At 44.1% G+C, this 18,130-nt stretch overlaps 2 protein-coding genes across 2 annotated transcripts in view; one reads left to right on the top strand and one right to left on the bottom strand.

Annotated features, from left to right (window-relative positions):
- The window catches only part of vps50 (VPS50 subunit of EARP/GARPII complex), a 207,297-nt gene that overhangs the window by 133,105 nt on the left and 56,062 nt on the right, over positions 1–18,130 (top strand). Inside the window, exon 22 of the mRNA XM_079523040.1 lies at positions 1,465–1,545. Within this exon, the coding sequence (XP_079379166.1) occupies positions 1,465–1,545 (81 nt within the window). The remainder of the gene's footprint in view (positions 1–1,464; positions 1,546–18,130) is intronic.
- Positions 6,168–8,483, bottom strand: LOC306938642 (polyribonucleotide nucleotidyltransferase 1, mitochondrial-like; the record flags this gene model as incomplete). The annotated part of the gene is made up of 1 exon (XM_079522904.1): positions 6,168–8,483. The coding sequence occupies one exon, from the start codon at positions 8,481–8,483 to the stop codon at positions 6,168–6,170; it is 2,316 nt and encodes a 771-aa protein (XP_079379030.1).

Here is an 18,130-nt window from a genome sequence, read left to right as displayed (position 1 = left end):
CCATTGTTGTATGGCTTTCGGCTGTGTTTCGACTGCGCCCCTCCCCCTCATACAACACAAATGTTGTGTCAAACCATGTGACTCCCATTGGAAATGCATTGGGGCGGCCATGACACTACACAACATTCATCCAACAAGCATACAGCAATGCAGTAAAGGTCTGAGTGAGGCCGTAGATAATAGATGATTGATTGATTGATAGATGCGGTAGATCCACACATCTTCCTAGTGATAAACACTTATTTTGTCACTTAGTTTGTTTGTCGCCACGCACATCCTTTTCCCGGTGCGTACTGCAGGGCTTGTTGACGGCAATTTGGACGTCACATTTTAGTCACCCGGAATGTTTTAGTGTTAGTCTAGTTTTAGTCGACTAAATCTACAGTTGATTTAGTCGACTATAATGTATTTTGGCAGGCTTTGATGCCGTTGTAATGACTTGTACAAACTCACAACCTGTGCGCTTGTAGATCGGCTATTTTCAGCATGCAACAAAGTGTAAAGTGACTTATACTGGATCTCTTGTCCACTAGTTCATTCCTAACGTTTTAGTCTCATTTTTAATTTGTTGACGAAATCGTCAATATATTTAGTCTTAGTTTTAGTCATCATAGCTTAGTTTTCATTTAGTTTCCATTTCCACAACGTTTTTTTTTGTCATAGTATTAATCGATAAGGTAGATCGTGATCTACCAGTAGATCACAAAGGCTGTTCAGGTAGACCACATGACATGCCCCTAAAATATATATAATCTATCACATGAATTAAGGTGACTTGATTGGTTGACATAAAAAGGCCCTGTAAATGGTAAATGGTGCATTTATATAGCGCCTTTATCCAAGGCGCTTTACAGAGATTGTGCATTACATTCACCCATTCACACACTGATGGTGGAGGAAACCATGCGAGGCACCAACCTGCACATCAGGAGCAATGTGGCCTTCAGAGTCTTGCTCAAGGACACTTTGACACTAACTCTGGGGGAGCCCGCGTTCGAACGGTTATACCATCCGGCCATTTGTGTTGCACACAAATGTCAGTAGCATTACAAAGTTATATACAAGAAAATGTCTTATGTAACTATTTCCAGCAAAGGGATAATTATTATTTTGGTCAGTACATTTTGTTGAGCTGGTCATTTTGAAAGTAGCTCTCAAGTCAAAAAAGTGTGGGCACCTCGTGTGTGTGTGTGTGTGTGTGTGTGTGTGTGTGTGTGTGTGTGTGTGTGTGTGTGTGTGTGTGTGTGTGTGTGTGTGTGTGTGTGTGTGTGTGTGTGTGTGTGTGTGTGTGTGTGTGTGTGTGTGTGTGTGCAAACTCTCTCCTCCTGCTCTCTTGACCTTCCTTAAGACAGTGCCTATAAGAGATCTGTTTACACGAGTGAGAGTTTTTCGTTTTTCTTTTGCATACTCCAGACATGATCTCACACGCTATGTTTAACGTGTGTGTGTGTGTGTTTTCTACAGTATGAGTCATCAGGGCTGGGGCTCATCAGCAGCAGACTGCGGACCACTTTGAACCGCATCCAAGAGAACCTCATTGACGTGGTAAGAGTCTCTCTCTCTCTCTCTCTCTGGTCTCCTCCCTCTTCCTAACTTTTGCTCAATACCTTCTTTCTGATTGCCTCTCATTACCTGTTTCTCCTCAGCAGTTCTCTCCGCCTCCCCTTTCTCTCCCTGTCCTCTCAGATCCACGTCCATCTCTCTCTTTCTCTCTCTCTCTGTCTCTGTCTCTCTCCCCATTTCCTGTCAGCCTACTGTCTGTCCCTCCATGAAAAAAATATAAAATAAAGGCGAAAGCCACAAAAAAAAACATATCAATACTGAAATGCAGAAATACTCTGTTACAAGTAAAAATCCAGAATTAAAAAAATATATACTTGAGTAAAAGTACTGCAATCAAAGTATCTGCAACCTAAAGTACCAAAAGTATGTATTGTGGAGAAGGTCCCATTTCACAGGTTCAAAATGTACAAACAAATATTTTTAAATAGCCAATCTACAAGCATTGTGAGCTTGTAGTTCGGCTATTTTCGAAATAGGGCTGAAGTGGTTTGTGTGTTTTGTAATTATAATCAAAATCTACAAAGTAACTAGTAACGTAAAGTTTTCAAATAATTGTAATAGACGTAGAATAGTAGAAGTGAATTAAGTATTGGAAATGGGAAACACTCACGTAAAGTACAAATACCTAAAAATGGTACATTTGGTACATACAGTACTTGAGTAAATGTACCGTACTTACTTTCCACCACTGTTGAGATTGCACTCATCCTGTGTGGCCCCAAAATGCATTATGGGTTATTATTATCGCTTTGCCTCTGCTGTCTTTTCTCATACAAAGCATACACTCTCTCTCACACACACACGCACGCACGCACGTGCGCGATACATACAGTCATCATAACACATTAGACATAAGGTGCGTAATTATTATGGGGGCACTTCAACTAATGGAGGGGTGTGTGTGTGCGTGCGTGCGTACGTGCGTGCGTGCGCATCTCTGTGTCTGCTGTGTGTTCCCACATTAAGTGCACCCATTAAAAGTTACAATGACACATCCTAGGACACCCTAGGCCCTTTACTTTTATTTTATTTTATTTTATTTTCAGTTTACTAGGACAATGCACAAAGCAGTCGGAGCACAGTGAAACATTCCATCTTCCCATCTCTTCCATGCTCGTCAAATTGGACGTATTATACTGTAGATGTGTGTGTTTTTAGAGCACATGCAATGCAAGGTACTGTACTATACTTCATGGCCAACAACAACAGAAAAGCAAACAAAAGGTTTTATGAATGCAGCAATATAAATTTAAGCAGTGGAAATAAATTATGTAAAAATAATACATAAAAGACATTGTGTGTGAATAGAAAGCGCATTTACAAAGGATATAAATATGAACCAAAATGGAAATAGAAGAACCAACAATGGGAGCTAATACACAAAAGCAGAACAAAAGAATCTATTATGTCTCACAATCCTCTTGGTTTTTGTCCAACGTGCAAATGCAGAGGGTTGGACTTGGCCATCCGCCTATGAAACCTCTGCAGTTGTTTATCGTTTTGCTCACTTGTGAGAGTGGAAAACGTATTGTCAATGTACTGACCTACACAGTCCTATTGTATTGATGCCACTCCACTCTAGGCCATAGCTATGAGACCTTATGGCCACCCTAATTAACAGTGGATTGTGCCTTCTACCTGCACTATTCATATTTTGAATTCATCATTTTAATGCCAATAGAAAAATCTGATATACACACTATATCTAATTTTCACGGGGCAAGGCTATAGTATTAGACACTCAGTCCTGATGGTGGCGGTACCTTCACCATTATGCAGATTTTTGGCCATTTTGGGCCAACCGGGCCATTTCCGGTTAAACAGAACATCAACATCCGCTAGCTTTTTGCACTGTTACACAGTCATCTGTCCGGGATGATCATCGTTTATTTTAATATCTACAGTTGGAGGCCATCGATATTGTCCTTTTCTTTTTGCTGAGTTTTGCGTGATCTGCGCAAAAGGACAGTTAACCCATTTTGGGCGGGAACCCCTTTTGGTGTTTTAAACATTATGTTATAATTTAGCTATTGAAAAATAGCAGATCTACAAGATCATAGCGCGCCACCGAGTGGCGCGCTACGAGCTTGTAGGTCTGCTATTTTTGAAAAATCGTGAAAATATTTATTTCAGAAAACTGGAGGATTTAGAAGATGTTTTTAAAATTTTGAGGTCAGGCCTAAATGGGTCAAATGATAAGGGACAATATCGGTGGCACCCAACTGTAAGTCAAATTAAGCTCTAATCAAGCCCCGAATATCGCATTTTACGCAGCTATGCATATGCCCGATCCTTGGTGCACACGCGTTGCGCGCGCACGCGGCCATTAGTGGTTTTTTGTGCTCAGAATGGGATAAAGTATGATGTTGGGAGCTTAATAAAACATTAACTCAAGGTCACGCTAAGCATAATAATTGTCTGATCGGCAGTTCACAGCTGCGAGGGAGACTGGCACGGCAATGGAAGACAATCACTTCCGGTTGGGCCGGATTCTTCTTCTCTGTTTATGTCGTGCATTTCACTGGAACTGGCCTCAAGTTACCGCCTGTGTGTGTGTGTGTGTGTGTGTGTGTGTGTGTGTGTGTGTGTGTGTGTGTGTGTGTGTGTGTGTGTGTGTGTGTGTGTGTGTGTGTGTGTGTGTGTGTGTGTGTGTGTGTGTGTGTGTGTGTGTGTGTGTGTGTGTGTGTGTGTGTGTGTGTGTGTGTGTGTGTGTGTGTGTGTGTGTGTGTGTGTGTGTGTGTGTTAGAGCCGTAAAAATCTTCTCTTATGGGGGTCCCTGGCATATATTTTCAAATAGGGGTCCGTGGGCTAATTAGTATCAATTTGGGGGTCCTTGACATGAAAAGATTTGGGAACCACTGTGTTAGTCTGTTGTTTCCCATGTCATGATGACACTGTTGGCCATCGTTTATTTGTGAATTTCTAGGGCTGTTTGGGCTGTCTGTATTCATCAAACTGTTAACTGAATATATTGTAAATGCATTGTCGTTGTCGTGCCTGCAGTGGCAGTATTTTTGTGTGACATAATGGAATTCATTGGGATGCAGAGTTGAATATTTTTCGATTATGCTACGTATACATACATATGTAAATCATACTTCTTGTCACCATAATGCCGGCCCTGGCAACTGTTTTCTGTTTTTAAATGTTGCATTTTGTGTTGTTGCAATGCTCAAGTGCTCATGCTCATGGTCACAAGTACAGTTGGAGGCCATCGATAGTGTCCTTTTCTTTTTGCTGAGGTTTGCGTGATCTGCGCAAAAGGACAGTTAACCCATTTTGGGCGGGAACCCCTTTTGGTGTTTTAAACATTATGTTATAATTTAGCTATTGAAAAATAGCAGATCTACAAGCTCATAGCGCGCCACCGAGTGGCGCGCTACGAGCTTGTAGATCTGCTATTTTTGAAAAATCATGAATTGAGGCCTAAATGGGTCAAATGATAAGGGACAATATCGGTGGCACCCAACTGTACATTCACGCACAGGGTGTGAATGTGCATTACAGTGCATGCATGAGGCTTCACTGCATTGTGTTATCCGTGTGGACTGCTGTGGTATTTGTATGCATCATGGCACACACACAGGTCAACGTTTACGCACAGCTTAGTACCTATATACAATACTGACTGTGTTTGTAGTTGTAATTGTGGTATAATATTGTTTTGCTAGTTTTTGGTTGTCTTCAAGTGGCTTTTCTTTGTTTTGAAATAGTCCAGATAAGAAGATATTCCCCATTTCCCCCACTCCTCCATGGACCTCACTAACTTCCAAAACCAGGCCATGGCCTTGAATCCACTCGCAAACTGAATGAAACTCTGAGGTGTTGATGAAGCAAATTCCCTAGCGGTGATCTCTGCATATAAGTGCAAATGAATAACTCCCCAAACTCATATTTAATTCACTGTGTTTATGACTTGATATGGGAGTAGTGCAGTACACCAAATATGTGAATTTGAATTTTTCATTTTATGTTTTCATGTTACTTGTATGACTTGAGGTTATGAATACCATGTACTGTATCTCTCAAAACTACAGTATATGCCAGAGCTGGGGTTATTATTACATTCATACAAATATAGCCAGGGCCCTATTTTACTTGTCTTATGTACCAGGTCTTATGACTTAACTTAAGACCTGGAGGTGTGTAGCTATTCTGAGTGGCTAAACCGCATTGGCCACACCTCCAGATATTGAGTTAAGTCATAAGACCTGGTACTTAACAGTTTGACTGCAGAATTAATTAATCGCAATGCCCCGTTGACTGCCTAGATTTCACTAATCTTTGAAAAACCACCGCGCTGACGTCATCGTTCCTTTTCATGAATATCTGCTTTAAAATAGTGTGATCCTTTGTCATAGTTTTGAAAAATATTCCAAAGTGGCGATCAATAACAACAGAGCGGAGGAGCAACACGCCCGCTGCGCGCCACCGCCGCCACTGGAGTGCATTGGGCCTGAATTTCCCAGAAGCCTTTGCATGCCAGTGCGACTGAATTTTTTGCGGTGACGTCATCCAAACGAGTCACCTATCCCTGTTGCAATGTGCTCTGTTGTATTTCTTTGTAGTCCTGCCAGAATTCGGTTAAACACCCATTTGTCATGTCACAAAGGGCTGCTCGTTGCTTGTTTATTGGCTGTTCCCATGGTGACGCTCTGTTTCTCGTTCAGTGTCTTGACGACAGTTGCCCCAGGAGACTGGAGCAGTACCTTCCGTGAAAGCCTCATTCTGCCATCTGTTGGGTCTCGTCCGAAGTACTTGACCTGTATTTGTTGTCCAACCTCGAAACCCAAAGCACTTGGATGTTGAATCCGCCTGTTGTCCAACTGGGAGTTGTGGAGCAAGACAGCACTCATATTAGGATAGAGTTTCACCATCACGCCAATGTCCCTTATCTCTGTGATGGTGGCAGTGTAGACGGCACCAAACTCTAGCTGCAGATCTTGATCATCTTTGCAGATCTCTTTGATAAATTCCTGTGCTTCATGCATGGCTCCTGGCGTTGGAGCAAAAACAGAGAATGTTTCCTCATCCACTTGGCTTATTGTAACACCTGTTTCAGCTTGTAGTCTGCGGAGGTTGTAGCCCCCTGGGCCAACAAAGCGTGCTCTTCTGGAGACCGGAACCCGGACATTCTCAACGAGAGGTCCATTTCCCTTCCTGTTAGCCCTGGGTTTGGCTATAGCCTTATTCATGATTCCTACGATCTCCCTCTTTGCAACTGTGGCCTGCCGAATTGCCTCCATGACTACTTTCAGCGGCAAGCCTGGGATCTTTACGTCAGCCTGTAAGGCATTGATGCCTTTGATTGTTCCTGACAATTTGAAGTCCATGTCTCCAAGGTAATCCTCTATTCCCAGAATGTCGGTGAGTAATTTGTATTCTTGGATCGTCGCGGGTTTGTCTGGGTTGGGTTTAGAGATGAGGCCAATGGCTACACCTGCCACAGCAGAGGTGATGGGCACGCCTGCATCCATCAGAGCCAAGCTGCCACCACATGCTGAGGCCATCGACGAAGACCCATTGGACTCCAACACCTCAGCAGTCACCCTGATAGTGAACGGGAAGTCTTTTGGAATTACCGACCTCAGCGACTTCTCCGCCAGGGCCCCGTGTCCAAGCTCTCTCCTGTTAATTCCCCCCACCCTGCCTATCTCGTTGGTCGCATATGGAGGGAATTCATAATGGAGCATGAAGTTCTTGTCTTTGATGCCACTCAGAGCTGAGGTGACGATGTCCGTTTTAATGCTGGATTCCAAAGAATCAAACGTTACACTGCACAGCACCTGCGTTTGTCCCCTCTGAAATACGGCCGAGCCGTGGAGTGGCTTTAAGATGTCCACTTCGCAGGATATGTCCCTCAAAGAAGTCAGCCCTCTCCCGTCACACCTCCTGTTCTCGTCGAGCACCAGATTTCGGAAGATTTCTTTGCACACCGCGTTGAAGGATTCCGCGCACTCGAAAGGCTCTGCCTGAGGGAATCTCTCTTTTAGGCTTTTCTCTGTTTCAAGTCTAATTTTGTTGATGGCATCATCTCTAGATATCTTGTCATGGGTGTAATCAGTAAAAACAGAATAGATCCTTGCTGAGGCTGGCGTGTGGCGCGTATATTCCACCATGTCCGCCGGCGGAGAGAATAGCTTGGCCGGGGTGCGCTTGGGGACTTCATGCTCTCGTACCAGCTGCTGGATGGCATGTATTATCTGCTGTGTACCCTCGACTCCCACCTCCACGGCATTGCAGAAGTCCTGCTGCGGGACATTTTCCCCCGACGCCTCGATCATCACCACTAGACCGCCAGGGGATCCGGCTACCACGAGGTCGAGACTGCTGGAAGTCATCTGCTTCCTGGTGGGGTTGACCAAAAACTCTCCGTCTATTAAGGCCACGCGCACCGCACCGATTGGTCCATCCCAGGGGATGTCGGAGAGGGCCAGAGCTGCAGAGGCTCCGTTAATGGCCAAAACGTCTGGATCGTTGATGCCGTCCACAGCCAGCAGGTTACACAGAACCTGGGTGTCGTAGAAGTAGCCCGAAGGGAAGAGAGGTCTTATTGACCTATCGATGAGTCTGCTGGTGAGGATCTCGTTGTCGGTGGTGCCTCTCTCTCGTCTCAGGTGGTTCGTGGGAATCCTGCCGGCCGCGGCTGCCTTCTGCCTGTAATCCACCGTCAGGGGCATGAACTGAGTGGCAGACGGTGCAGTCTTGCTGACGGCGGTCACCATCACTGAGGTGTCACCCAGCCGGACGACTGCAGCTCCATCTGCGAATCTGGCAAACTTCCCCGTGGAGATCTCAAGTTTCTTTTCTCCCAGGTCCGCCGTGACGCTTCGCAAAGCTCTGCGGCTGCTGTACGCACTCCGGTGACACGAACGGACACCTGAACGGACCAGTGACGACCCGAGTCGCAGGAAATGCATAACGTCCGAGTTACGGTACATACTACTAAAGGATTTAAGGTGTCCGATTAGAACTTAAACCGGGATGTCTTAACATGTCTTTAGGAAGATGGTCTTACGGAATCTAGTGAAGGCATCTGGGTTGCAAGGCCCAGATACCTTGGGAGTGAGTGTAGGAGTTGTACACGGAACAAAGGTATATCTGGGTTGTAAGGCCCAGATACCTTGGGAGTGAGTGTAGGAGTTGTACACGGTACAAAGGTATGTCTGGGTTGTAATGGCATCGTCACAGGTGACTTGTCACATAAAGTAGATAACGTGAAAGCCTTCGTAACAGTCTGTTTAGAACAAAACTAAAAATACAAATATTCTTATGGGAACAGTTTGCCTTTAGATTGTATTTGCGTGCACGGGGGCTTCCATCTCATGTCTGTGAAAAACGAAATAAATCTGACCTCACACAATCTGACCTCACTACGACTGAGCCATAATCATATATGGAGTTTCCAATGCTGCTATGCCCAAATATGGAGTGTGTTGTCTCACGTCAATGTGTCATCACGGCATCAGGTGCAAACAAATAAATCAAGAACCATACTGTATATGGGCACAAAAAGGGGTCACGCCCATATAGGAGATCTCCATATATGGGCATATACGGGACAAGGACCGACAGATACAGAGATCTCCATATATAGACATATCAGTATAGGATCGGGGGTGCGCCTCTGCAATACACACAGCTATAGGGCCTAGGGGCCGAACACTAGTTATAGTTGACCATTTACACCTGACACCAGATTCTACAAAATATCTTCTGAATCATGACAGTTTTATGAAAACCTGCTTCTATATCAGTTCTTCTCAAACTAATTATATGTATTTGGCCGCCGACCCCCATCTGAAAATATGTTGTTCCATGGACCCCCCCCCAGAAGCAAAGATTTAAGTTAAAAACGTTCGCCCGCTGGCCAAGTGGTCACATACCACATATAGGCTTTGGCCTGACAGCACGTCGCGTGTTGGAGTCCCGTTCATGACGACCATTAATGCATGTCTCTCCCCTTCTCTCTCTCCCTCTTTCCTGTCAATCTTCACTTGATACTATCAATAAAGGCAGAAAAGCCAAAAACTAAATGTAAAAAAACAACAAAAAACGTTCGCTCTGAAAGAATATATATTCATATTCATTCAAGATATGCGCCACATTGTCATGTGGCTCATGAGCTTGTAGATGTGCTACTTTTCAATAGCTATAGTGTAACATGATGCTTAAAACACCAAAACGGGCTCCCATCCTGAATGGTGTTAACAGTTAATAATTTCAAGGTAATATAAAAGTTCCAACACGACACTGCCTCTGTGCTGCATTCATAGACGAGGAGAGACAGATGGACCACAATACACCGTTGCACCAACCAAAGAGAGCTGCCACATGTTCCTGGAACATAGAAATAATAAACAAATAATGTGTAATGTAGCCATTGGGGGAAGGAGGGAGAGAGAGAAAGAGAGGGAGAGAGAGAGAGAGAGAGGAGGCACGGTGCCAGTCTTGTGGCATGCTGCCTGTGTAAATCCACCGTGTGGCCAACCGCAACCCAACCACATGCTTAGAGATAATCATCCTGCTGCTAGCTGACAAAAGGAGGGAGAGAGAGAGAGAGTGTGTGATGGAATGTGTGTAGTGCGTCTACAGTATGTGTGATTGCGTGCGTGCGTGCGTGTGTCACTGACAGATTGCTTGTGCCAACAGGGAAATCACATGGCTTTTCAGTCCTGTCACATCAGACTCACAAAGATCCCCTCAGCCCAACTTGACACTATACAACTGAACAGCAATCGCGCGCACGCACACACACACACACACACACACACACACACACACACACACACACACACACACACACACACACACACACACAACGCACACCATGAACATGAACATGAATTACCAACATTGCTCCAAATACATACAATGGCATTAGCCATAAATAAACAAGCCTGTGTGTGTACGTCTGTAATCCACGCTACTCGAGAACCGTTCACCCCACCGACACACACGTTCCACACCCCCACCGACACACACGTTCCACACCCCCACCGACACACACGTTCCACACCCCCACAGGGAGTGCAGTGCCCGGTGTCGAGACCTATACGGATATCCGGTTGTCCAGAACCAGCACAAAAGCCTCTGCCCGGGCTCTGGACCTGATCACCCCTATATCTCCATATACTGGCCTGTTCTGACATCAGAATGATTGTTCTGACATCTGCATAGACTCCATATTTGGGCATGCCTGACAAAGAACACCATATATATAGTATATAGGCATAAAAGGGGCTCTAGTTGTAACCAAAACATGTTTCTTTGTCAATGTCTAGCAAAATAAATGTAAATGTAAATAATATACTTGGAAATAACATGCCTTTGAAATGACAGCTCACACACACACTGCTAACCACTGGCCCATGGTAGACCAAGAGAGGAGGCTGGAGGGAGTTTTTCCACAGCAAATTTTGATTTTAGTTATAGGGTGCGTTCGGAAATGCGCCCTGAACGCACTGGTGTGCTCTCTTGTCGTTCGTTTATTCAGTGCACTCGGTGCGTTGTCGTTCGAAAATCCAGTTCGCTGCGCACCGGGTGTGCCGAGTGCCCGCACTGAGCGACCCTACCCTGAAGCTGGGGTTGTCCGGTGTCGGCGGTGTGAATGCGTCACAGCTGTGGTCGTTCGTAAATAAGGCACACTGTGACGTCACCGCCCACCACACTCAACAAACTGACCACATTCCCGGTGCTCATTTCCGAACGCACCCGTACCCGTAAACGAATAAATATCATAAGATTTTAGTAAAATTTTGCTGCCAAAATTTACACTGGTAGAGAAATGCAGGCTTCATTGGAGATGCCAAACTGTGCCACACATGTAACCCTAGCCCTCAGCTACTGTCATAGATGGGGCTCAAGAGGTAGAGCAGGTCGTCCAATGATCCATGGGTCGGCGGTTCGAATCCCGGCTCCTCCTGTCTACATGTCGAAGTGTCCTTGGGCAAGACACTGAACCCCAAATTGCTCCCGATGTGCTGGTTGGTACCTTGCATGGCTTCCGCCGCAATCGGAGTATGAATGTGTGTGTAAATGGGTGAATGTAATGCACAATCTATGTAAAGCGCCTTGGATAAAGGCGCTATATAAATGCACCATTTACCATTTTATAGATGAGCTGTCTGGTAGTGATAACATGCGCACAGATCAGTGCTACAGCATGTCACTGTCTAGGCATGGCAGCATCAGCCAAATTACCTCAAGAAGTTTAACGTTTCTTGTAAAAGGATCCTTTGGACCCAAGTAAAACCAGCAATTGTTTAACATAATAGGAAAGAGCTACTGATCCCTGCCGAGTAGAGCTTCCAGCACGGCCTGATGAAAATTCCCTTCGCTGCACATTTGAATCGAAATACATCTGATTGGATTTGTGACTGGTGTACGCAATTGCACATCACTTTTAGCACTTAATGGGTTCAGCTGCAAGGAAAAAAAGAATGTGTACAAAATCAAAACTAAATCGCTAGAGTGTACCAGAAATTACAGCGTTTTAGTAAACACAGGCTTGATTCTGTAGGTTCTGTCTGTCTCTCTCTAACCCCCCTCTGCATCCTTTTCCATGCAGCGTACTACACAATTTGAATAGCCTTCTATTAAAATTGTGTATAGTTGTAAATTGTAAAGCCGGCAAAACCACAGGGATTACACTTGAGTAATTTAGACGCCCACGGACGGGTAATGGAAGAAATTGAACTAGGAAGTCAGACGTGGTGTTTTGTGATACTTTTTGTTCCCCCCCCGGACGGTGGAAGTCTGTGCGACACGTCAGGATTGGAGATGGAAGCGTGCTGTCGTGTCATGTGGGATGTGGAGTCATAATCATAAATCACGCAAAGTCTAGATAGCAACCAGGGAACAACACAGCGAGGACCTTGGCAGGCGGATTGAAATGCAGCTTGCAATTAACTTTATAATGTGTTTACAAATGAGGTCTACCCCCGTTGTGATCTCTCGTGTGTTTGTGCATATATATATACACTACGTGTATGTATAAGTAGGTGTGATCCGTGGCTGTGTGTGTGTGTGTGTGTGTGTGTGTGTGTGTGTGTGTGTGTGTGTGTGTGTGTGTGTGTGTGTGCGTGTGCGTGTGCGTGTGCGTGTGCGCGCGTGTGTGCGTGTGTGCGTGCGTGCGTGCGTGCGTGCGTGCGTGCACAGTTTGCTGTGCATCCATCCATGTAAGAATGCATAGGCTAATCTAATATGGCAGTGGAAAGTGGAGATGAATTATAATAAACGTGACAATCTGAATTATGATCCCCGAGGACTGCCGTCGGTTTATGCATACATTGAGCTTGATTTTTGGCCATTGAGTGCATTCATTCACCATATCATAATGAGATGTTATTAGAGAAAGTGTGTGCATGTGATTGTGAAACCATTAAGGTGTGCACATGAGGCCTCCCCATCTAATCTTTAGATACCAATAGTAAGTTAGGTAATTGGTTGTGCATTTTGTGAAAGAAGCCACTCTGTATAGTCGCTCGCCTGGTCTTCAACCAGCCAAAATGATCACGTCTCCCGCCTTCTCCAGTCCACAGCCTCCATTGGCTCCCGGTCCCCGCCCGCACAGAGTACAAAACCCTGATGCTAGCCAACCTTTGGTTGCTTTGATTGCAAGGGAACGACACAGCCATCTCTGATTGCAAGTCTGGTCGAACCCTACAAACGCGCGCTCAGATCAGCCGACACAGGGAGGCTGGAAGTTCCTTTCCCAAACTCTTCTCCCTTCTGGCTAATGCACTTCCCGTTGCAATCAGAACTGCAGACTCTCCCAATCTTCCGGCGTAGGCTGAAAACCCACCTCTTCAGACTCCATCTTTGCCCATAGCACTTGCCCTAACCTAGACGACCTTACAGGCGTATGCAAAGGCTCAACTTATGTAACTTAAATAGCATTATGTAGACATAGCACTCTATAGTGTATACGGATAGTTTCATTATATAGATATTCCACTGTTGGGTTCATAGCTTACGTATGATTCATGATGACTATTTTGATGTATTTGATGTATTACCATGTTTTTTTTTGCTTACTGTAAATCGCTCTGGATTAAGAGCGTCTGCTAAATGGCTAAATTGTATATTATAAAGATCAATACAGACGGCATTTTAGTTGAGCAGAATATCCCCCCTTAAACGTATGCTAAGATACTACTCAATCAGCCATTTCCCAGCTGTCTTTAGACGGCAAACAAGTCAATTCCTGCATTAGTTTTGAGGGATTGCAAGAACTGCACATATTTTTATTGATTCACGGATCTCCCACAAGTATAATACTAATTCCTGCACACCCGGCAGCGTTTTTTTCTTCTCCACACTTAGCTTAACATTTTTTGTCTACTCAATCCCTCATAACCGATATTATTGATGTGTTTCCAGTGTTGATTTTGACAGAACATTTTGATTTTAGTTTTAGTCATAGTCTCTTGAATAGTTTTCATTTAATTTTAGTCACATTTTCACCTGGAATGTCTTTGTGTTTTTATTCGACAAAATAGCATAAGATTTTAGTCTACTACATCTACAGTTGATTTAGTCGACTAAAATGTATTTTGGTGGGCCTTGATGCCGTCATAATGACTGATTTTACACTTGCTGAAAATAGCCGATCTACAAGGTGAGCTTGTAGATCTGCTATTTTCAACAAGTGTAAAATGACTTATACTGGATCTCTTCCTAACACTTTATTCTAGTTTTTATTTGTTGACAAAATTGTCAATATATTTAGTCTTAGTCATCATAGCTTAGATTTCATTTAGTTTTCGTCAGTGAAAAAAGGTAGACGACGAACATGTTTTCGTCATAGTTTTAGTCGACAAAATCAACACTGTATTTTCCCTTGTTGTACAAAACGACATTACATGGATTGTGTTGTGTTGCCACTGGAACCTCAAGGCTCTCACTTGATGATGTGATGGCATGAAGGTCGTCCCATGTGGGGTAGGGGAATGATAATAGATAATGGCATGAAGGTCGTCCCATGTGGGGTAGGGGAATGATAATAGATAATGTATAAGAGATACAACAGATACACATGTCTGACGCATTGTTCCAGAACACTAAACCCTGGATATGTATTGACTGGAGGGGGCTCTGGGATAATTGCTATAGTATTGTGAATAATAATGATATTCAGTTGAGCTGTGGGGTTTATGTCGTAGGTGTTTTTGCACAGACAGACTTGTAGGTTGTGGGCATGTGGACTAATGTGGCGAGTGTCTCCTTTCGGCAAATAATTGACACTTTCTAAACACTTAAGGTGGTTGCACACTGGACGCGTTTTTTGGAAAACCGACGGGAGAACTCAGCAAAAAATCCGATAAACGCAGCCAGTGTGCAGGGACCTTTAAACTCACAATCAATCATTGTGAGCTTGTTGTAGATTGGCTATTGTCAGCAAAGAGATTTGGTGTTGCAGCAAAAACAGTATATACCTCTGGGGACAACCCGTACATTGACCTACAATGTACAAAATGCACCACAATAAGCCTTCACCCAGGCATTGTTTTCCTGTGAAGATTGTTTATGGCCAGAGCGAGGTGCTTCCGTTTCTGTTTCATGCACGTGTCAGCGTGAGCTGTGATTGGCCTATTTCTGAGGGGATATGTTGTACTGTACATGTACAGTACATGTTGAAGAACACTGTACAGTACACGGCAGTGTCGATTTTGTCGACTAAAACTATAATGACATTTTTTTTGTTGACTGCCTTTTTTCACTGACGGAAACTAAATGGAAACTAAACGAAAACTAAGACTAAATATATTGACTATTTCGTCAACAAATAAAAACTAGACTAAAGTGTTAGGAAGGGACTAGTGGACAAGAGATCCAGTACTGTATGTCATTTTACACTTGGTTGCATGCTGAAAATAGCAGATCTACAAGCTCACAGCATGTACGGTAGATCATGTATTTACAGCGAGTGTAAAATCAGCCATTACGACGGCATCAAGGCCCGCCAAAATACATTGTAGATGACTAAATTAACTTTAGATTAAAATCTTATGATATATATTTGACTAAAACTAAACTAACACTGAAACATTCCAGGTGACTATAATATGATTTAAACTAAATGAAAACTATTCGAGAGACTATGACTAAAACTAGCCTATGTCAACATCAACACTGGTATACACTGATACAAACCCTGTTCTACATGATTTAGTGTTTTGGTCAGTTTATCAATCACAATGTACTGCACGGGGACGGCAGTATATGCTGACATGTTTGGAACCTTTTCTCCAACTATGTTTGTGTATGTGAAACACAGGCTAAAAGGTCTTGCCAATACATCAAATAGAGAAAGGGGGCTGGGTGGTACAAGTGAGTAGTCTCTAGCTCTCTCTCTCTCACCCACCCTACCCTACTGTGTATGTGAAACACAGGCTAAAAGGTCTTGCCAATACATCAAATAGAGAAAGGGGGGGCTGGGTGGTACAAGCGAATAGTCTATCTCTCTCTCTCTCTCTCACCCACCCTACCTTACTGTTTATGCTCTCACCACAAACTGTGCCGTGAGTGTGTGTGTGTGTGTGTGTGTGTGTGTGTGTGTGTGTGTGTGTGTGTGTGTGTGTGTGTGTGTGTGTGTGTGTGTGTGTGTGTGTGTGTGTGTGTGTGTGTGTGTGTGTGTGTGTGTGTGTGTGTGTGTGTGTGTGTGTGTGTGCGCGCGTGCATGCATGTGCGCACGTGTGTGTGTGTGCACGCACATATACAGTACAGTATGAAAGAGGTTTAAGGCCTTTGAGAGAACTCTTTCGCACATACGCGGCATTGAGGTAAAACAAAAATGCATGCGCACACACACACACACACACACACACACACGATGCATTACACGTCTATTTATCAATTCCCTTATATTCCATCCTACATTTTCAGAACCTGAAGTGAATTGCTATCTGCCTCACCTAACTCGATATTATGTATGTTTCCACAAATCACCATGATTATTTGCACATCATCGCACATGCTTTCAACAATCCCCCCCCCCCCCCCCCCCCCACACACACACACACACACACACCACATTTCTAGCAAATACCTCTCGTCCCCCGCTGTGGAACAAATGCCAACTTCATCCCCAGTGGAATGATTGTGTGGAATGACTACTGTCACACTGTGCTTTCTCAAATTCAATTCACACCAGTTAATTTGCCTCCCCTAAAAATACCTTCAATGGAGTGACACAACGTACATCACTATGTTTTGATGTTTAGTACGACTGGGTCATGTTTTGGTCAACTAATTGTTTTTGTACAGTTCTAGACAGCCTTAACATGTTTTAAGTGTTCATATAATGTTAGAAAGCATAATTTTATAAAAAACGGTTATATTAACACTTCCAATGCGCCGTTATTATTATTATATATTTTTTTCAGAATTTAGGTAGAGTGCCCAGCAGATGAGGCAGATTTTACTCTGAAAAGCCCCGCCTTCAATTTCCCCACCAATACCGCAAGGTATAATCTTCTATTACTACTTTGCGCTATAGTCACACCTAAAGTCTCTCGTTTATATTCCAAATGAGAGTCAGAAATGAAGTCAGAAATGATGACAGAACATTGTCGTTCTATCAAAACCATGGAGAACGCCGTAGAACTGTACAGAGACAGTTCAGTCGGGCCATGAAGAAGGAAGTGAACGGCAGTGCGCATGCGCACAATATGTCTAGGGGCGCTGAAGAAGGAATGGCCATGCAAAATCCCGTTTTATAATTACAAAAGACCGTAAGACGTTCCTCAGACGACATGGGCTCCCTACGGGGGGTCTTCTAAAGACGTCTATGTAACATGTCCCGTGATTGCCATTGAATCCACCCAAAACAGAGGATCATGTCGTTTAGACAAATGAGCCGCAAATCAAGCTTGTTTTGACCCAAAAAGAAGAATCCGAGATATTACGATTCTAAAAACACGTCCCAGTCACCCGCGGCTTTATTTGATAGGACATGTGTGTACGTCCTAGGCATCATAAGTGTTAAGAGGTTTCCCACCCCTCAGGCATGAGGCACGCGCAAAATGGCTGGTGTGTCAATTATCTAATCCCCCATTGTCATTATCCCCATTGTCTCTGGAAGGCACTTGAGTTGCTCTGGATAAGAGCACACACACACACACACACACACACACACACACACACACACACACACACTGTTTTTGGTTAATTGATCGGACCCACAGAAGATCACTAGGATGCAGTAGCCCGTGTGTTCCCAGTGCCTGCCGATGTCTCCTCACATTTCACCAGATCGACAGACATACGACTGGCAATAAGCACATTTCCATTTGGCAAATCAAATCTTCCTCTCTCTCTCTCTCTCTCTCTCTCTCTCTCTCCCCCTGCATGAGCCGGGTCTAAATTTAGCTCGGCATTCAGACAAGTCCTGTCCCTCCTGAAACTCACTTTGTCACTTTGACTCAGGTCTGCACGTTGAAAGTCAGGAGATTGAGTCTGTCCAAAAAAAAAAACGGTTCGCAGATGACCACCACAGGAAGAGGACTTATTGTGTCTGCCTGCTGTGGGTTAGACAGGGCGGAGCTGTGTGACACTAAGCGAA

This window comes from Electrona antarctica (genome assembly GCF_951216825.1).
Source record: "Electrona antarctica genome assembly, chromosome: 15".
In the NCBI taxonomy this organism is placed as follows: domain Eukaryota; kingdom Metazoa; phylum Chordata; class Actinopteri; order Myctophiformes; family Myctophidae; genus Electrona; species Electrona antarctica.
This window is presented reverse-complemented; position numbering and strand designations above follow the sequence as displayed.